The sequence below is a fragment of the Anopheles moucheti genome, chromosome 2 (assembly GCF_943734755.1).
Source record: "Anopheles moucheti chromosome 2, idAnoMoucSN_F20_07, whole genome shotgun sequence".
In the NCBI taxonomy this organism is placed as follows: domain Eukaryota; kingdom Metazoa; phylum Arthropoda; class Insecta; order Diptera; family Culicidae; genus Anopheles; species Anopheles moucheti.
Window position 1 is genome coordinate 99,078,909 of NC_069140.1, and position 17,988 is coordinate 99,096,896.

The 17,988-nt window shown below is 44.3% G+C and overlaps 3 protein-coding genes across 4 annotated transcripts; all 3 read right to left on the reverse strand.

Moving 5' to 3' along the window:
• Positions 1-6,247: 6,247 nt before the first annotated feature.
• Positions 6,248-6,806, reverse strand: LOC128298659 (uncharacterized). The gene is made up of 2 exons (XM_053034427.1): positions 6,597-6,806; positions 6,248-6,519 (listed from the first exon to the last, which is right to left on the reverse strand). Exons 1-2 carry the CDS (start codon positions 6,804-6,806, stop codon positions 6,370-6,372), a joined length of 360 nt encoding a protein of 119 aa, XP_052890387.1. The 3' UTR covers positions 6,248-6,369.
• A 714-nt stretch (positions 6,807-7,520) lies between these two features.
• On the reverse strand, positions 7,521-12,278 carry LOC128310321 (uncharacterized). Its single transcript, XM_053046933.1, has 2 exons — positions 9,579-12,278; positions 7,521-8,258 (listed from the first exon to the last, which is right to left on the reverse strand). Exons 1-2 carry the CDS (start codon positions 10,191-10,193, stop codon positions 8,052-8,054), a joined length of 822 nt encoding a protein of 273 aa, XP_052902893.1. The 5' UTR covers positions 10,194-12,278; the 3' UTR covers positions 7,521-8,051.
• A 144-nt stretch (positions 12,279-12,422) lies between these two features.
• On the reverse strand, positions 12,423-17,686 carry LOC128310320 (kelch-like protein diablo). 2 transcript variants are annotated; one of them, XM_053046931.1, is made up of 5 exons: positions 17,105-17,686; positions 15,857-15,954; positions 14,255-15,767; positions 14,006-14,193; positions 12,423-13,005 (listed from the first exon to the last, which is right to left on the reverse strand). In XM_053046931.1, the coding sequence occupies exons 2-5, from the start codon at positions 15,898-15,900 to the stop codon at positions 12,981-12,983; spliced, it is 1,770 nt and encodes a 589-aa protein (XP_052902891.1). In that variant the 5' UTR covers positions 15,901-15,954; positions 17,105-17,686; the 3' UTR covers positions 12,423-12,980. The 2 variants fall into 2 exon arrangements, with proteins under 2 accessions (XP_052902891.1, XP_052902890.1); XM_053046930.1 differs by having other exon boundaries at positions 14,255-15,770.
• Between the last annotated feature and the right edge of the window lie 302 nt (positions 17,687-17,988).

Consider the following 17,988-nt stretch of genomic DNA (forward strand, 5'->3'; position numbering starts at 1 on the left):
GTAGCATAGCACCAGCGGTTATGAGCGGTACGATCTTCAAACCTGCAATCTCGCAACGCATCGCAACAAGTCTAATCAAATGGTGCGCTCGCCGGAAAATGAACAAGCAGAATGTGCCTTGACAAAACCATTCCCCAATCTGGGCCATTCCATTCAACTTTCAAAGAATTCCACGAAGACCCTTTCCATTGCTAATTATACGCTCCGGAACCGGAGCCGGAGCGGGATAGCAAACGAATAAACACAAACGAACAATTGTAACAATTTTCAATCAGCCCATCGATGTGTAAAAGTCAACATGACGGTTTTCCACGAAACAAAACACATTCATTAGCTCGCAAAAGAGGAGGAAATGATGTTTTATTCCCTTCCCAATCGCACGTAAATGTGTATGGCATTCGCTGCGTTTACGGTAATGGTGTGATTAAAAAGAGCCCCATTGAAATGAACATCAAACGCGCTGTAAACAATCCATTTGCCGCTTTTTTTGTTATTTTCTGATCAGTATTTTTTCGATTAGCTAATTTTTACTGCCAAACCATGCTTGAACCTTTTTATTATAAGAGAAACAGTATGAAAAAACTCAGGCAATAAAAAAAACCTTACAATACTTTACGATTGCATACTTTCAGGGTAGAAAGAGAAAATGAAAGTATGCAACCCGCATGACACAAATCAACCTTTGAGTATCAAAACGAAATTTTGTAATTCCACAAGAGCCTCTTTGTAATAAAAATGGGACTTCTTGCCACACTTCAAACCCTGGTCTGTTTTATCACCATTTTCCGGTGCAATTTTCGCACTTCGGTGCAGTTGCATCCAGCGTTGCACCCTTCCAGCAATTACGAAATGGAAGCAATTTTTCAGCACAATTTTCTGTACTTTTTCAGTTTGTTTGTGTGTTTGTGTGTGCCACAAATTAAGATGGTTTAATTTATTCATTGACTGCATCTTTTGGCTTCTGTGCCTTCGTACGGTTGGGCAAGAGAAGCGACACTAATTGGTAATTTTCCTTCCCTAGCCAAAACCGGGCCTCTTTTCATCGTGAGAAAGCTTAACAGCGAAAGAAAAACAAATCGGTAGCACCATAAACCCCACAGGATTTTCCATAAACTATAAGAGAAAGTAAAATGCCAAGCATTAAAGCTGATTCTAGCAGCGCGCATCCTTCCGTAACCGGGCGAAGAATGGCGACCAAAACAGGAACACAAACGAAACGCCGTACCCGATCGTAAAGTACCGCACGATCCGGACACAAGATCGGCAGACGCTTCCCTTTTTTTTACGATTATCCACTCCGGTCCATTTTCTTTGGCAGCTTAATTTGCTGCTGCTGCAATTTGGGAAGTGCAGCCACACATCGGGCATCTAGCGGTGAAAACAAGAAAGCCACACACACAAAGGGCGACAATCGCGGAAAAAAAGGAACCAAGACAGCGTCTCGGCGCACCAACAACACCACCCGAAGCGTTAACCGTTCGGAAGGGAGAATATCATTTTCGCAAGAGTCAGCACCCGGCACTCACCGGCACGGAACGGATGAAAGTTGTAAATTACAAAATTTGCATTTAAATAGCGGCAATAAAGCAACGATTCATGCTCGGTTTGCCACGGTTTGACCGGCCGGGCTTTGCTGACTTTTGCCATTTTTGCAAAGTTCTATCCTCCTTGTTGTTTTCTGTATTTTCTGCTTCTGTATGTCTTCTGCAAAGCTTCTTCAGTTTGCATAGCGAAAAATGGAAAGTTTGTGCACAAACCGAAAGCTCGTTATCAAATCAAACCAAACGATTTTTGTATTTTGGTTTTGCATTAGGGAAGGAAAAACCATCTCGCTTGAAGGAACATCTTTTTCTTCTTTCGTTTTATTGTTTTATTGTGTCTTCAATCTGTTCAGTTTTTGCAGTATTTGTGTTGTTTGATTAATTGTAATTAAATGTAATAATTTATCTGTAATCGCAATTTGTGTGTCAAGTTTCATGTTTTAATTCATGATATGTAAGAAGGTTTAATATTGTTTAACATATAATATATCTACCGTTGTTGATGGATGAGAAAGGTTTAAATTATAATTGCGCCTAAAGGTATGCAAATTGCACAACAGACAGTGTTGTGCTGTCATTTGAACCATTAAAAGGTCCTTTTTTTAACTAGCTTCTTCTCATCACGCATTCGCTGCGACCATAACATAGTATTGCTACTTAAAAAGTGTCCTCTGAAAAACACTACAGTGAGGAAAACGTTCACGTGTACGCCATAAATACCGCACAATGTAACCTGGTACACTTGCGCCACAGACACAAAACGAACTTTATCCCTCTAACAACTCCCATAAGCATCGCAAACGTCGAACATTATCATGATCGGAAAGTTTGTTACATTTTATTGCAAAACCCACACCGAACTGCCCCTTCGGAGTGTAGCAAACATGCTACAAGAAGAGAAAAATAAAAGCGCGCCGGCACTTTCTGCGTCTTTGCGTAATTTCTGCGTGCGATAACGCGAGCATAACAAAACGGGCAGCGGTGTTATTTGTCCCTCAACTTTGAATAGCTTTTTTTGTTAGCTGGGGTTTCACTGTGTTCGAAGCGAGATTTATTTGGCACATGCCACATTTTATGCGTGTGTCGTATTTGGAGCGAGAGGACAAAAGAATGCCACATTATGAGAAAGATTCCTTTGTCTTCGGGAGTTTCGCCCCACTCTTTGTGACGAGATTAGATTGCTGTGGTCAGTAGGCAAATATTGGGTAGCGATTGGGTAGAAACCGAAGGAAAAAAAGCCAAGACAAACTCACCCAACAAACATAAATAACGATGGACGCTACCGGGAATATGGTTGACATTTGGCGTTTTATGGTACTTTTTTAGTACTTGCCTTACTTTTGCATTCGGAGGCGGTAAGGATTTCTTTGCAGGGTTGCATTTCTTATCCCGGCCAGTGAAATGTGTCCGTGTTCGTGTGTAGAAAAATTAGACAAAACTCCGTGTGCGGTGGAAAAAGCGGTGTCCATCGTGGGACCGAAAACTTTCCTCATCGGTATCGAAACTATTCATGCAGAGCGGGAATAGTATGAATATTACAGCACTTTCTGACCACATGCAGACAGTGAGGCACACGTGCTGTACATCGTACCCCGCAGCTAGAACAACCGGCAATTCAAACTTTGTCACTTTTGGGTCCCCCCACGCACACCAACACACACACACATACCCGTGCTATACCACTTCTTATGTTGCACGATCATTCTCCGCAGCAACCGGAAACGAATACGGTGCAAGAGCAGGGCAAAACTTTCCACCGATTGCATACGTTCACTCGGGTAGCAAGAAGAAAAAAAAACCAAATGACCGACGTAATCGTGCACAGGGACAACATATATCCCCACCAGTGAGACACTTTCGCCCAGCAAAATACCACCGGGCTAGGAAACTTTTCCCTCTAAACAGCACAGTTGTGGGCAAGGGTTGCCATATTGAAGTGGTTGTGCTGTAAAACCGTCATCCTTCCGGTGCCGGGTAAGGGATGAGTGATTTTTGGGCACTGTTTTTCCTGTTCCTCCTTCGTTTACGTTAACGTGGTTAATATCTTCGATAAAGAAAACCCCTTAATTTCACTCACGCTTGACGATCTGATTCGTTTGTATTGGGCGGAAACTTTTCCTATTGAGATCTGCGTAAGGACGACGCAGAGGCAATAGGGTGAAAAATATTCCTTTAGATCGTCCCTAGCGTTGCGCAATTACGATGCCAGATAACAATATTTGCGGTAGGCATTGAAATGGCTGGTGTTCGTCAGCGAGACATGTTTGCTTAATTGACAATTGCAAGACAAGCTTGGAACCACTTGGAAAGAAAATCGTGCTGATGCCTATCTCGCTATACGAGTTGCATACATTTAGGCGTTCGAAGATGAGGTGGGGATGTCCCATAGAGTACTCTCGAAGATTCAGAGTCAAATCCAGTCCGGTTAGCTTGAACAAATAATTGGAAATGTTTGGAAACGGCTTGGATAAGGATCACGTTAAAGGTGATTTTCGCGATGATATACCGACACAATTGATAGCAAGTAAGAAGGGGAAGCAATTAAAGACAAAACTTCGGATGTTGTCATAGATCTTAGCGATCCCCATAATCAAAATGTGTCTTTCTTAAACCGATAATAAGGACCAAAAGTAGATCCCCTATTTCATACTATGGAAAACAAAAAAACCAGAACAAACGATTCTTAGTATTGCAATTGCATACTTTCAGGCGCTATCAAGTTTTGTTACCAACAACAAAACTTAATAGCGCCTGAAAGTATGCAATTGCAATACTGATATGCCTACCTACAGACGAATTGTGGCATGTGAACGACATCAAACAACTAATCCTACATAGTTATACTACACTCCTGCTATTCCCATTTTGTTAATATTCTTCTTTATTCATTTCTCATCAAACATTTCGTTTTCCACTGACAGCGTGCACCATTCCAGATGGGCACATCGATTGCTTGTTCGTATCCGATTGATATCTTCTCCCTAACCCCTCTCCGAGTAAATTCCAAAGTTCACTTACGGGTGCGTTCAATCGCTAAAAGTACGTGTAACAGGTAAGAGCTATATCATGTATAACTTATACATTACACGTGTCTTTGGTGAGCATGATTTGTTAGTCCCAGTGCAACTACCAATATATAAAACAGAGAATTACACCGAATAGTAGCTCCTGTTGCTTTTGCTTTGACTTACTTAAATTATTCACCAAACAATTACACTTACGAACTACAGCCAATGCCCGTCTTCCATCGCTTTAACTGAGGTCAGCTTGAAGGTCTACTTCATGTCATGGGGAAGAAATGGGCATGAGATGGGTTATAACGTTGGTGTAAAATCTTCACAACTGGAATTTAACATCGTAAAACATATCACACACATCATATGCATTTCGTATCCTAACAAAACGGATCACCGGGGATGGGATGTCTAATGCCTCGAGTTGCTGTTAATATATTCTACGCTAAGATCTACGTGGGAATAGACAAAACACGGCTAAAAAATCCATTTCCACCGAGTAGAATCGTGGACGGGAGAGGAAAAAGAGGGGTGATTTGTTTTGCTTTTTTAGTGTCAGCACTTGGTGCCAATGCCCTGCACTACAGGTGATTTCAACTACAGTCTTGTACTCTACGTTTTACTGCGCGGTTTTGGCAATGGAAAGTAAGAATTCTTACGCTACAGACACAATGTTCATTACACTATTTCCCGTACGACCTCAAAGTCAACCATCTTAAAATGTACACATCTCGTTCTGTTCGTTTATCACTATCAGACTCCTAGTTGGTGAGTAAATCGAGTAGGCTACTAATCATGTCGTATTGGAGTGCATCGTGTATCGTACTACAGCCTAAGTATTGCCATTCTTGCCATCTATCAGCTATAACCATAAGCACACACATACAGTACACACGTACACCGAGTACTACCAAACGGCCGCCTCTACGCCTGTTAACGATGAGTAAAACGTGTTGTTGCTTGGTTACTAAACCTAACCTCAAACCATTCCCGCTACAGCTAAACATCCTAACATTCAGCCTACATCCTAGCGTGACAGAGAAATCGGTAAATGAAATCTTTCTTCCTGTTTCTTTAAAGCTACTGAAAACACTTCCCTTCACGCCAGTGACACCGCGGGAGCTGCTTGGGACAGAATAAGAGAAAGCTCGTGTATCGTTCTAAATCTTAACACTTAATCGGTGGTTTGTTATGGATGTCTGGATGGACTTGACAACATTGGGGCCGGTGGATAAAAAGAGGACGTTTACAGTCTTTCGTGGAGGGTTTATCCGTTCAGAAGGAAGCATTGTGTCCTTGGCCATGTAAATCTATATATATTACCCTCCTTGTACCACTGGTAAGCATTTTGGCATATCCGTTCTATTCTCGCGTTTTCCCTGGGGACTGTGTGTGTGTTTGTAGCTTGGAAGAGATTATCCTGTAATGCAATTGTCTCCATCGCTTCCCGCTCTGGATTCTGGTGTGCTGCGGATTTGTTTGCGCTTTTTCTGAACCCTTTTTGTTTTGTTGCAAAATTTCCATCTGCTTGTCGTGTTGCACGCTGACATAGAAAAAAAAAGAAACAGATTGTGTGTAGGCACTTTCGAGCGAATGAAACGTCCTTTGTCGGTGGCGCAACTCAAATCTGGGTGTGAGGTTGTGGTGATGGTGGTACGTGCTGTCGTTTCGTATTGATTTAATAAGATGGAGCAGCGTGTTTCCGCTCTTGGTATCAGACACTCCCTGGCTGATGTAGCTTTTGCATTCACGTCGAACGAAGTAAATTGAAACGGAAGTAAAGCAGAGCGGGGATGAGATGGGTAGGCCAGGATTCACATCACCAGACAGTCATCACACTCGCCCTGAGCATCGTCCTCGCAGTCGCAAAACCCACAGTCACCACCCTGTCCGGACTCTTCGTATGCACAGCAGGTACAGCATTCCTCTTCCGCCTGCTCAATTGTCACATCCTGCGTGGAGAGCTAAAATGAGATGATAAAGAAACAGCTTTAGCAATCGCTACCCCACGCCACTGTCGGCCCATTCAGCCCTCCCTTACCGGTTCGTTGCTGATCACACCCTCCACGTTCGCCGTTGCACTGGATGATGCACCCGGGAACAACATTTCCGGTGGAAACAGATACGTATCGTAGTAGTAATGGCTGTGCGTGACCTTGATGTGTTGCTTCAGCTTCTCCTGCGACTCGATGGGCATATCACAGAGCGGACACTTGAAGCTCATTACGGCTATACCACGGTTGGGATCCATCCTGATCCCGCCACTGCACTCGATTGGTGAAGTTGGAAGTAAGCGCTCCTAGAATCAACACCTGCACCTCCGCTTCGTTTTAGGTCCGGCCCAAAACTTCACCATACGCCCGCACCACACGGTGGCTGTTTATCGAGTGGCATGATAGCAGCTCTGCTATGTGAATTACACCAATACGAACCAAATTACGTTACGTTCAGTCTTCCCGGCGTGCGCCCTTGTCCTTGTGAATCCCGGTGCAATGTCCTTTCGGTAGAACATAAATATAAACGGTTCAAAAATATGTTAACATCGTTTCGACTGTGCGGTGTGCGCCTGAAGGTAGACAATCCTCCAGGCATTGGAGTTGTTGTCGGTGACACTTGTAGTACCAACTCTCACGTGTAGAGGGCGCTAGCGAAAATGAACAACGGGCGCTCCTGTGTTATTTTAAATTATTTTCTTAACCATTTATTGTGATGTAAAGGAAGAATTAGTCATTTGGAGTGCGTTTGTCCGATACAGTAGATTAGCAGAGCCAAGACGATGGATTCTCCCACCATACCACCGACGTGTTTCGAGGCGATAGACCTGAATAGACCGATAAAGATTTTTGAAAGGGTCGTATTTGAATCGTTACAATCAATATACACAATCTCCAGGATCATATCCATGCAAAAGATACCATAAAACAGAAGCATTCTTTTGTAAGAAGTCTTTTCTTATTTTCTATTTGTCATTCGTGGCTATCGCAACGATAATTACACCGCGTTACCAAACAACCAATATAACAAACATAATCCTCCACACGTACTCTAACCACGTTCAGAGATTATCTTATCAATATATATATGTGTAAAAAAAGCTATCGCACGCCATTCTGACGTGTAAAATACACCTAAAATACTGAACACTGCTGGGAAGGCTGATGTGGAGAGCAACAATTCCATTGGATTCATTTCCATTAGAACGATTTTGCACTTTTTTGCTTACTGTACACACAAACAAATAATCTTCGTAAGAACAACATATAATCTCTCTGCTCCTGGTAGTTAATCACCTAAGCTAGCAAATTCTCGTCCTATTGCTAATGCACAGATCAAACTACTTGAGGTCACGCGTTCTCTTGGCACATTCGCATTGTGGCGTTGAAATCTAACAGCAACACTCGGCACAGTTTTAAAGTGCACCTGTAAACAGTGGTTGAGCCGGCCGGTGGCCAAGGGGGCAGTAGTAGTTAGTTCCGAAAAGGAAGCTAACCTTGATTCACATTATGGAGCAACCCGAACAGCAATCCGGACAGTCTCCGCAGCCGATGCAATCGCCGCACCCGAAGCAATCGCCACAGTCACAGCAGTCACCACAGCAATCTCCACAGCCGCACAGGTCATCATCGGCGCCGGCATCGTCTCCACAACAGAAACAGCACCCATCCGCATCGCCATCAGCGACGTCAGCTGCTCCATCGGGTACCTAAAAAAAAGGGCAATACGACACACGGTTAGAACGCTCGCGTATATGAGAACGGGGGGTCATCATGAGACAGGTTGAACAAACTGCGTACCGACACGGTTGGTGGGGTCGTGAGCACGGTGGTGGGGGTCACTGCAATGGCCGGGAGGTCATTCAGCACCATCGGCACCAGCAGATAGGTGTCGTAGTAGTACGTCGTGTGTTCCTCTTTCACGTGCTCTCCAAGGTCATCCTGTGCGTCGAACAACGACTCGCACAGTGGACACTTGAAATTCATGCTGCTGATCCAGTTTCTGTTGTTCACGCCGAAACACACTCACATCACGCATCCGTGCGTTTATTACGGCAAAAGACACGTTTACCGCACAACAACTGCACCGGTTGACGTCGAACTCGCTTCTAATTCTAGTGACCCTACATCACAACAGCCCGCATCCAACATAAAACCCGTTCGAGGGGTTGTCTTGTTGTTTCTTTACGCGACATTGCAACCAATACTAGCGCAAAACCGCGTCCAAACAAGCGGCTGAAACGCATACGCCAAAACGGCAACAACCCCGTGCCCCGGGTGCGGGTATGTTTTCGCCCGAGTACACGCCAATGACATCACGCGTTTTGAATGAGAACGCCGGCCATACATCAGCGCTCTAGGGCAAAAATAAAACCGAAAATTCCACAGCGTAAAACGCATTACCCGCGGGTAGTGTAAGCAAAGGGATGACAAATGGGGTAAGTTCCGGGGAAGCGTCTACATTTAGCGAAGAATTGCTCCTCGCCAATTATTGCTGTTTGCAAAGGTTCATTTTCAAAACGTGGGCACAGATAACTCCGTTCGTTAATCGCTAAGCTTTATCATCTACTACTGGGGAATACTGGAAACTGGGAATTAAATGTACACTAGTGTAATCTATAGCATGAACCACTTTTGCTCCTCATTTTGTCTTTGTGGGCTTAATGTATTTAATGTATTTCTTTTAATTTATTGCTAATCCTTCCTGATCTTCGATTCACGTCTGATAGCTGATAGCGATAAAAAGGCTTGTCGTGGTGTTTATATCCCACGCATAAACGTTAGGTAATTCCCTGCTGTATCAATGATCGGCAAACGCAACGTAGTGTGACGCTATTGTTGCTGATAAGGCATACGGTAAGGTAGTAAACTCCTTTCGTCTGATCGAGCCATAGAAAATCCTTACCGCGTACAGATATGACGTATCACTGACTTACCCAGCGCCAGAGTTCGTAAACGCATCAAATAATACCTTTTTTCACAGTTGCCTGTGATCCCCATGAATGTAGATCCATCGCCACTGGACTTACCGCCATCTTTGGTATATATCCTGCGGTCGCTGCTATCTGCCCCAGCTGTTCCACATCCAGTTCGTGCAGGTCCGTCGTTACCGCATCCGCTTCCGGCTCTAGCAACCCAGCAGACAATGCATTCGGCATTTCACTTGCGTCCGCTATGTCAACCCCTTCTTCCGCACCCAGATAGCCCAACGATCGACCGGCCATCGCTATATGTCCCGCCGACATCTCGACATCGGTGATTTTATCCACTGCCTTCGCGTATCGTTGCTCCATTTTTGTAACCGTTTCCTCACCGATCATATCCGTCATCAGGCGACCGGCGCTCTCGGTCGCTGCCTCGCTGGGCAACGGATTAACGTGACCATCGTTCTTCACAACGCCTTCGGTGAACGCACTGACACCGAGCTGCCCGTATTGATTGGAATTGAGCGTATCCAAACCACGTCCAGTCAATGATTGACCAATCCCGGCTAGTGTTGGTCCCGAAGCTCCACCAAGCTTCAGTGCCGATAAACTTTCAAGAGACGGTGCTAACTTCGATACGCCATCGAGCAATGCGTGTGGTTGTTCGCTTACAACGTTCGACGCTGATGGTTGCAATATTTTGCCGGGCACTTTCGACATGGTGCTCTGAGTTTGCTGACCCACGAAGACACGGCACCGAACCGTTCACTGTACCGATGTTTCACTAACTAAACGTAGCCTACTCCTGCGCCACGATCATCCCGACTGTAACCTGTGGCGGTTACAGTGTTATCGTGCGCAACGTGATAACAAGCAAATTTACAATATATCATTTATGTGTGTTACGATTTATGTTGTCTAATCTAAGTAAATCAATTAAACAATAAAAAGTTCGAATCGCTTCCAATCATAAACATTAACGAGATTAAAACATTTCCAAGACTTTCCCGTGTTACAGTAATTGAATTAAATTATGTCATCAAGATCCAAAGTAATCGAACGGTTTGGTCACCGGTGTGTTGCCCTGTTACATTTTTGTTTTTGTTTTGTTATATATAATTTTAATTTTATCCTCTTAATCACATTCTTACAGTTCTTTAGCATCAACAATTAAATCTCATTCTCCATTTTTACCGAATCTAATAAATTAGCACGTAACTTAAAGGCGCAGACCGATGAGCGTTGTTCCAACCAAACCTAATGGGCAAATCTTAAACGAAACGGGACCTCGCTCGAAAATATACGAAAAGTAACGAATCGTTCACTAGGAAAGGAAACATTGCTTTATACAAAAGTTGGGAAGGTTTCCTTTTTAAAGCCACAAGAGTTATAAGAAGCACTTACTGACGAAAGTGATTTAACTTGTATGTGTTTGCCGTTTAGTCTGATTTCTGGCCATCACAAGCCTACAATCAAACGACCAAATCTGAATCTTTAGATTTTCGTTTTTCATTACACTTTTTTTATGTAACTCGATCAGTTTTTTTTGCTTTTTTATAGTAACTTAGCACTACAGTAACACGACCATGTGTGGGTACCTTTTTCCCCGGGCGATAGGTAACGTAACGCCACAATCTTTCCAAATTTCGAGAAATCGGTTGTTAATCAATAAATGTTATCGTTTCGAATGCTTATGAACTAAATCCGAGCGGGGGGAGGGTGGAAATGGGAAAATGGTGGAACCTGTGGAAGCATTCTCTTTTTGATCGCGTTACGCCAGCGCATAAAAGTTCGCTCCTCTAGCTAACACTAATTGCTACCACTACTTTCGCTAGTTCGACACAACTGTTTCTTTGACCTTTTTTTTAGATGCTGAGAAACCATTTACAACTGTCTATGCGTCGCTAAGCATCGAACCTAAACGATAAGGCTTACTCTAAAAGGAGAAGAATTTGTCTGCCAAGTGCTGCTCTATCGCTAATACTTTTGATCGCTTCCGAGACGCCCGCCAACCCATGTCTAGAGTTAAGCATTTCCTTTTAATTTAAGCGCACCGCAACGCAATACGAAAGCGGAAACGAATTGTACACAAATCGCTTTATGCTCTCTGTACATATGCCGAAACATGAGTTGTTCTGTGGTAAAACGCATGAGAAGTGTGTTTGCTGTAGAACCGACCAACGAAAGAATGCATCGTGACCATATGTGTGCAACACAATTGATACATTAAAAGCACATGCGGTGGTGAGCAGATGAGTAGCGTGTGCATGAAACTACTAATTTCTACCTAAATAGTGACACTGTTTACTTTACGTTACGTTTTTCGTTTCAGCAAAATTATTGCCCGTGCTATAAATTTACGCGAAAGCTTGTCCGATAAGGGTTTGGGGATTGAGATCTATATGCCATCGAGTGAAAGACCTATGTACAAAGCTTGATGTGTAATCGTTCACACACTAAGCATATAAAATGGAAACAAGTCATCCATTGATTAGATGGGAAGTAAATATCAACCATTCGGTAACCGAGGTCACCTGTTTACCTATTTTATAACCGTTACAAGAACCAATGCTAATGCGTTTTCGCTTTCCTGAAATGTTGGGAAATGTGTCGCAGATTAATAATATTTATAAAAAGATGCAAAATCAAATAAAATAAACTTGATATTAATTGATTGCTCTAATTTATAATAGTATACGATCGACATAGACAAAACGAGCGAAAGTGCACATAAAAAGATGAACTTTGTATAAATAAGATTGTAAAAAAAATAGCTTTATCAAATTATGTTTCACCAGTTGCTAGGCAACAATAACACACACACACCTGCTGGTCATTTTCCTTCCTTCCATAAACACACTTCCGAAAACGGAAGTAAACAAATATGCTAACTTCGAATTCGAAAAAGGACCGCTCATTCAACAATAAACGTTAATGTTTTCTCTCCTGTTTTTGTTTAAATTATACTGGGAACTTATTCTTAAACACTAATGCTTTTCAATGGGTGCGTGTGTATGGGTGAATGGGTACACTTTTAATTTCTATTTAGCCCTTAAGCATTGATGCACTCTGTTCCCTACGCGTTCTCTATCTACTATCTGGTCTTATGTTCTCTTTCCTTTTTCGGCTCTCTTTGTTTGTATTTTGAAATCGTCCCGCATGCTGATATACCACCTGGCAGTGTATGTGTGTGAGTGTTGAAATCAAGGATCTTAATTGAACTTTTGATTCATAACCGTACGAATTTACACCTCTGGCAGTAAGCCGCGCTTGCCACATGTGCGCCACATAGGAAAGGCCATGCAGCTATTTTGCTTTCGCTATCCTTTGCCGGTGCAAAACTAAGGTGATTGCTATGTTACCACGCTACATGATTCGTTCGGCGTTTTACTTTTACGGACCCCTTCTGTTCCACGACACACCATCGAATTGCCGCACCAAATAATCCCGCCTTATGCCGTTCGAAAGCGAAGAACAGAAGCTGCCCGAATGTGTTTTGTGTGAATGTTAAACAACGGAATCTTTGCGAATCCTAAAAGTAAAGGTAAGTAAAAGAAAGGTATGATGTTAAATGAGCAAATCAAGAAAATAAAATAAAAACAAAACTAAACCAAAAGGAAGCAAAGCGGGCACGATCACTCGCAGCATATGGGTGTGCGTGTGCTGAGCTATACGTGGGTTAAATGGTTTTGGTTTGGGATGAAAACGTACGTACTAGAGACAGTGGTGATGTGAGGGATGCGGCAAGATGGAAATGGTGAAATGCGATGAACATTAAGCATTGCAGTGGATGTGGAAACTAAACAAAAGCCTACAGTAATTGGATCCATAACTCAATTCGTAGCATTTTGGTGAAATTATTAATTTGCTGATGATATTTGGCGAAAATTTTACGACTTTTGAAGTTTGAGTTGATAATTTCTTACAGCTTGCAAAACTAAAAAGATCGAACGAAGAACTGCTAAATTCCTTCAGAGTCCTGGATACTCAACTTTGGTTTCTACTTTAGGTGTTCTCCAGTTCCAAAAGAAAATAGAGCACCTACATAGCTGTAGTTGGATTAAGTACATGTTGAAGTTTCTTCAAATACCCGAACTGAGTTAAAGATCGATCGATCTAGAATGACAACGATTTTCCTTATATGGACTAAACTAAAATGTAAAGATGGATGCTAACAAGAACTCATTAAATAACTCACTGTCCTTCAGAAGTGCGTAAACCGAGCAACAACTAAATCAATTGCACATTTTCTTTTAAACTAGTTTGCGCTTTGTATGTTTTATGTTACGAAATAGACCTCGTACTGCGTGTGGTGGCATGTTCTCATATTTCACCGTTCATCCTATCACAAACAAAGCCATGAAATAGACGGACTTTGGCTTGGGGCTTACAGCGTTTGGATTCAACATTGGAAAAGGGCGCAATCGGAAGGCGGGAAAGTAGAGTCTGGAGCAAGTGCCTAGCGGAAGGGGCACAACGGACGGGCGCGGGTAGTGGAGAGTTTAAGGGTAGAGACAAAAGCAACTATTTACCACATGTAGTTCTCGGTCTGTGGAGCACGCATCACACCAACACCACCGCCTAGCCGGCGATAGTTCATACAACCACACAGGCGCCATTGGTTCGTTTCGGGATCGTACACCTCGATCGTCTTCAGATAGGCAGTGCCGTCAAAGCCACCAACAGCATACAATTGACCATTTACTACCGCTAGTCCAACCTATGAAATGGAATTGTATATGAGACAAAATCCTTCTGCAATGATAATGCTCTATTCATACCCCACTGCGTCTGGACGTCATCGCGACGATCGGACTCCAGGAGTTGGAGTGTGGATTGTATCGTTCCGCCGACGACAGCTCCATGCAGTCGTCGCGTCCTCCCACGGCGTAAATAAAGTTGTTAAACACAGCACAACCTAGATGTTTCCTTCGTGTCGACATCGGACTGACGGCGCACCATTTGTTCTGTCGCGGATCGTACCGCTCGACCGTGTTCAGTGGACACTGCCCATCGGAACCGCCGATCGCATACAGATAGCCACCGAGCACGGCCACAGCAACACCGAGCCTTCGCGTTGTCATCGGGGCCACCTTCGCCCATTTGTTTTCCTTCGGATCGTATCGTTCGACATGATTCAAGCACTGCACACCGTCTTGACCGCCAACAGCGTACAGAAAGCCGTCCAGCACGGCCACACCAACACTCGTGCGGCAGCTGGTGGTTGGTGCCACATCACACGACCACTGGTTCGTCTGTGGATCGTACCGTTCGATGCTGTTCAGGTAGCTTTGACCATCGTGTCCACCGACCGCATACAGCAGATCGTTTAACACCGCCACACCAACACCGCACCGTCGCTTACTCATCGGCGCCACCATTTTCCAGTCGGCCGTTTCTGGATCGAATCTTTCCACCGAGGCAATTGCATCACCCGAACACCAACCACCAACCGCAAACAGTACCTCACCGCGGCGAGTTGGCTTCCGGGGACGCGTACGGGGTCCTTGCATTAGCGGACGTTCCTGCGGCAGCAACAGATAGTTCTTCGCCTCATCCACCAAATCCCGGCAGGCTTCGTCGGATCGTACCAGCAAATCCGAACCAACCGTGCCGACCAGAAACTTTGGGCTGAGCAGTGGCATCCGTACGTGCTGCAGTACCTGTGCCAGATGTTGTCTCCGATCGGCAACGTTATATTTGAGCCACGCCATAACGGCATTGAAAACCTGCTCTTCCGATCGTACGTTCAGCTCGTCGCTGCATATTATGTCCACCAGCTGGCCAACGGGAAGCAACAGAAATTCCTCACTCTCCATCACCTCCTGGAAGTTGTGCTGGGTGAATTTGTCTGCAATTCGCAACAGCTCGCGGCAGGAGTGCGTGTCCGCGAACGCCCGTATGCCGAGACAGTTCTCCGGATCAAGCTGGCGCTTCAGAAACTCGCAACAGATGTCCTGTATTTCGGCCAGCTGCAGCAAACAGGCGGCCGGTAGCAACGGTTGCACGTTCGATTCCTCCACCACGATGTGGGACGTGTAGCAAAAGTCAATCAACAGTTCCATCGCGTTTTCGTCGATGTCACAGATGGTAACCTCAGTCTGGCGCGACTCTTCCAACTCGCCGGTAAACATCGCACGAAAGTACGGACTGCAGGCGGACAGGATGACCCGGTGCGCGAATATTTTGCGTCCCTTCACATTGATTACCACGTCACAGAGCTCCCGGTGACGGCGCAACACGTTCAGCTCCTGCAGTGTCACTCGGGGATGCTTTTCCGAGGTGTGTGATAGTCTGCTGATGGGTGATAAAATGCACGCACAGAAAAAGATAGAGAATTAGATTACGGGATTAAAAGGATTAGAAAATCAAGGGTAACTAACCTCGCCGGTGACGGTGGGCGATCCGATATTAGTACGTCACCCATTCTGTTGGCCGCTAGACGCAGCGGGGCAGAGGCCCAACCCCACACGGTATCTATCTGCAAGCAGGGAAAAAATAAACGTGTAAGCTTCTTCTTATATTTAACCACAATCAATACGCAAAATAAACCGGAAACCAAAGAACCTTCTTCTTTTTGGGATGTAAACTGTCAGCCATAAGCTGCACCAATGTTACGTGAACCATTGAAAATCCAACTGCTTCGAGTGGCGTTCGGGAGTATAAAATTTGTACGTCCGCGAGAGACGAGTTGTAATGGAAACTAAGAACCAGTCCCTTAACGCCTAGCGGAACTTCTAACGTTCCCCGTGCAAACTGGTTAATTCGTTAGCCCAAACCGTACGGGTAGAATGTATGCGATAAAAGAACGGCTATTCTAAACAAGTTCCCGCGATTCGTTTCTCGGCCGGTTTCGGTCAGATGCAGTACTCGGACCATGACCCGGTCCGCCGATAACGGTGATCTTCGGGATGCTGCACTATGGCGCTGCATAGTAGACTAGCGTTTATACAGTGAGGGACAAAAAAGTCTAGATATTTATTGTAATTATTTTCAAACTTATTTAGCATAACAATTTACATATAATTCGGCGGAACTGGCTGCAATCTTTAACGCCTTTAGTACTTGCTCTCTGGTATCTCTGGAGATCTTCTCCGGCATATAGAAAAGGTCTACTTCAAGGCGTCGGATTTAACGATAACGCCTACATGTCAATACGGCTTGGCAGACCTTGTTATAATAAACGATTGTACCAAAATGTTAAACCTTTTTAGCAACTTACTGTACATTACAGCAATGCAATTTGCAAGGAATTTTGAAGAGCTTCAACTGCGGCGAACGATAAAAAACCGTATCGTAGAAGCCGGTGATGAGAGTATTGATTGCTTTAAGCCGCAAACAAGGTTAGAAAGGGATTAGGGCACATTTGAAGCATCATACATTTGCTTCACTTGCCTGCCAGTAATGCGATAGAATCTTCAGTTATACATCTTCTATCGTCGACTTAATTTAGCTCATTCTAAAGTGTTTTTTTGCACACTACTTTGCGCACACCCCGATTCGTTGATCCTTGATATGCGAGCTAAAAAAGGGCCAAGAGAGGTAAGAGGTTTGCACGAATTTAAGCCACGGGTTGCACAATTTCAAAACCCTTCGTTTCACGACAGCCTGCTATGTACCCCGACCCTTACCTTTGTAACTTTTATTCACACCCCGGCGGCGAGCGGAAGTTGGCTGCCCTCTTTCTCTCACACACTCTGTTCCCTTTCCGCTCCTCGTCAACACCCAGTACCGCGCGTGGCTACTACACCTTTATGCGAAAGGAACACACTACGCACGAGCACGCACATCAACCCCCAGGGTGTGTGCAGAGCGATGTTCGTTCCGCCCAGTTGCCCACCACTAGCAACTGCTGCTTTGTGACAAAATTTTCTTCACTTCCGCAAGGAAACCCGACGATTCCTATTACGGAATTTGGCTCAAAAAATTGACCAACGGGTAGCAGTGCAGTACACTGTATGCGACGATAGTGGAACCATTTTTCCAGACGCAATTATGCGCAACCGAGTGGGGGTTGCTTTTCTCTTTTTTCACTGCTTTTCACACTGCACACACGGGCACCAACAATTTCGCACGATTCGTACCGTTTCCCGTGGCGCACGGTGCACCTTCGTTTTGTTCGATTCGATTCGCCCGGACGGTTGCCTGCCGATGTGCAATCAAATCTGCACTATTGCACCGCAGACAACGCACTTTTTCGATTATTTCACGCAGAAAATTAGGGGTTTGCTTCCGTCCGTCGTCCGCGAAAATGATGATGATGTTTTAGTTGACAGCTGTGGAAAAAGCTCAGCCCAGTTTGCGCTCATCCAAGCATTCAACTCGAACCCTCATAAACGTGAGGGTGGAATTATTTTTAGATTTTCTGTTATTTCCCGATTTAAAACATGATATGGCTCTTTTAAATATAATACAAATTGTATTTGCGTTATTTCTATTTTGTGCCTTTGTTATACGATAAAAGCATTGCATCGATAATGAAAATTGTTTTGATGAAATGTATTACTCTTGACCA

Coding starts and splice junctions, on each gene's coding strand:
- LOC128298659 (XM_053034427.1), bottom strand. CDS start 6,806: ATGGATCCCAACCGTGGTATAGCCGTAATGAGCTTCAAGTGTCCGCTC. Junction 6,520..6,596: donor GTGTGATCAGCAACGAACCG/GTAAGGGAGGGC, acceptor ATCTCATTTTAG/CTCTCCACGCAGGATGTGAC.
- LOC128310321 (XM_053046933.1), bottom strand. CDS start 10,193: ATGTCGAAAGTGCCCGGCAAAATATTGCAACCATCAGCGTCGAACGTT. Junction 8,259..9,578: donor GATATATACCAAAGATGGCG/GTAAGTCCAGTG, acceptor CCTTTTTTTTAG/GTACCCGATGGAGCAGCTGA.
- LOC128310320 (XM_053046930.1), bottom strand. CDS start 15,900: ATGGGTGACGTACTAATATCGGATCGCCCACCGTCACCGGCGAG. Junction 15,771..15,856: donor CGCCCACCGTCACCGGCGAG/GTTAGTTACCCT, acceptor ATCACCCATCAG/CAGACTATCACACACCTCGG. Junction 14,194..14,254: donor TGACGTCCAGACGCAGTGGG/GTATGAATAGAG, acceptor TCCATTTCATAG/GTTGGACTAGCGGTAGTAAA.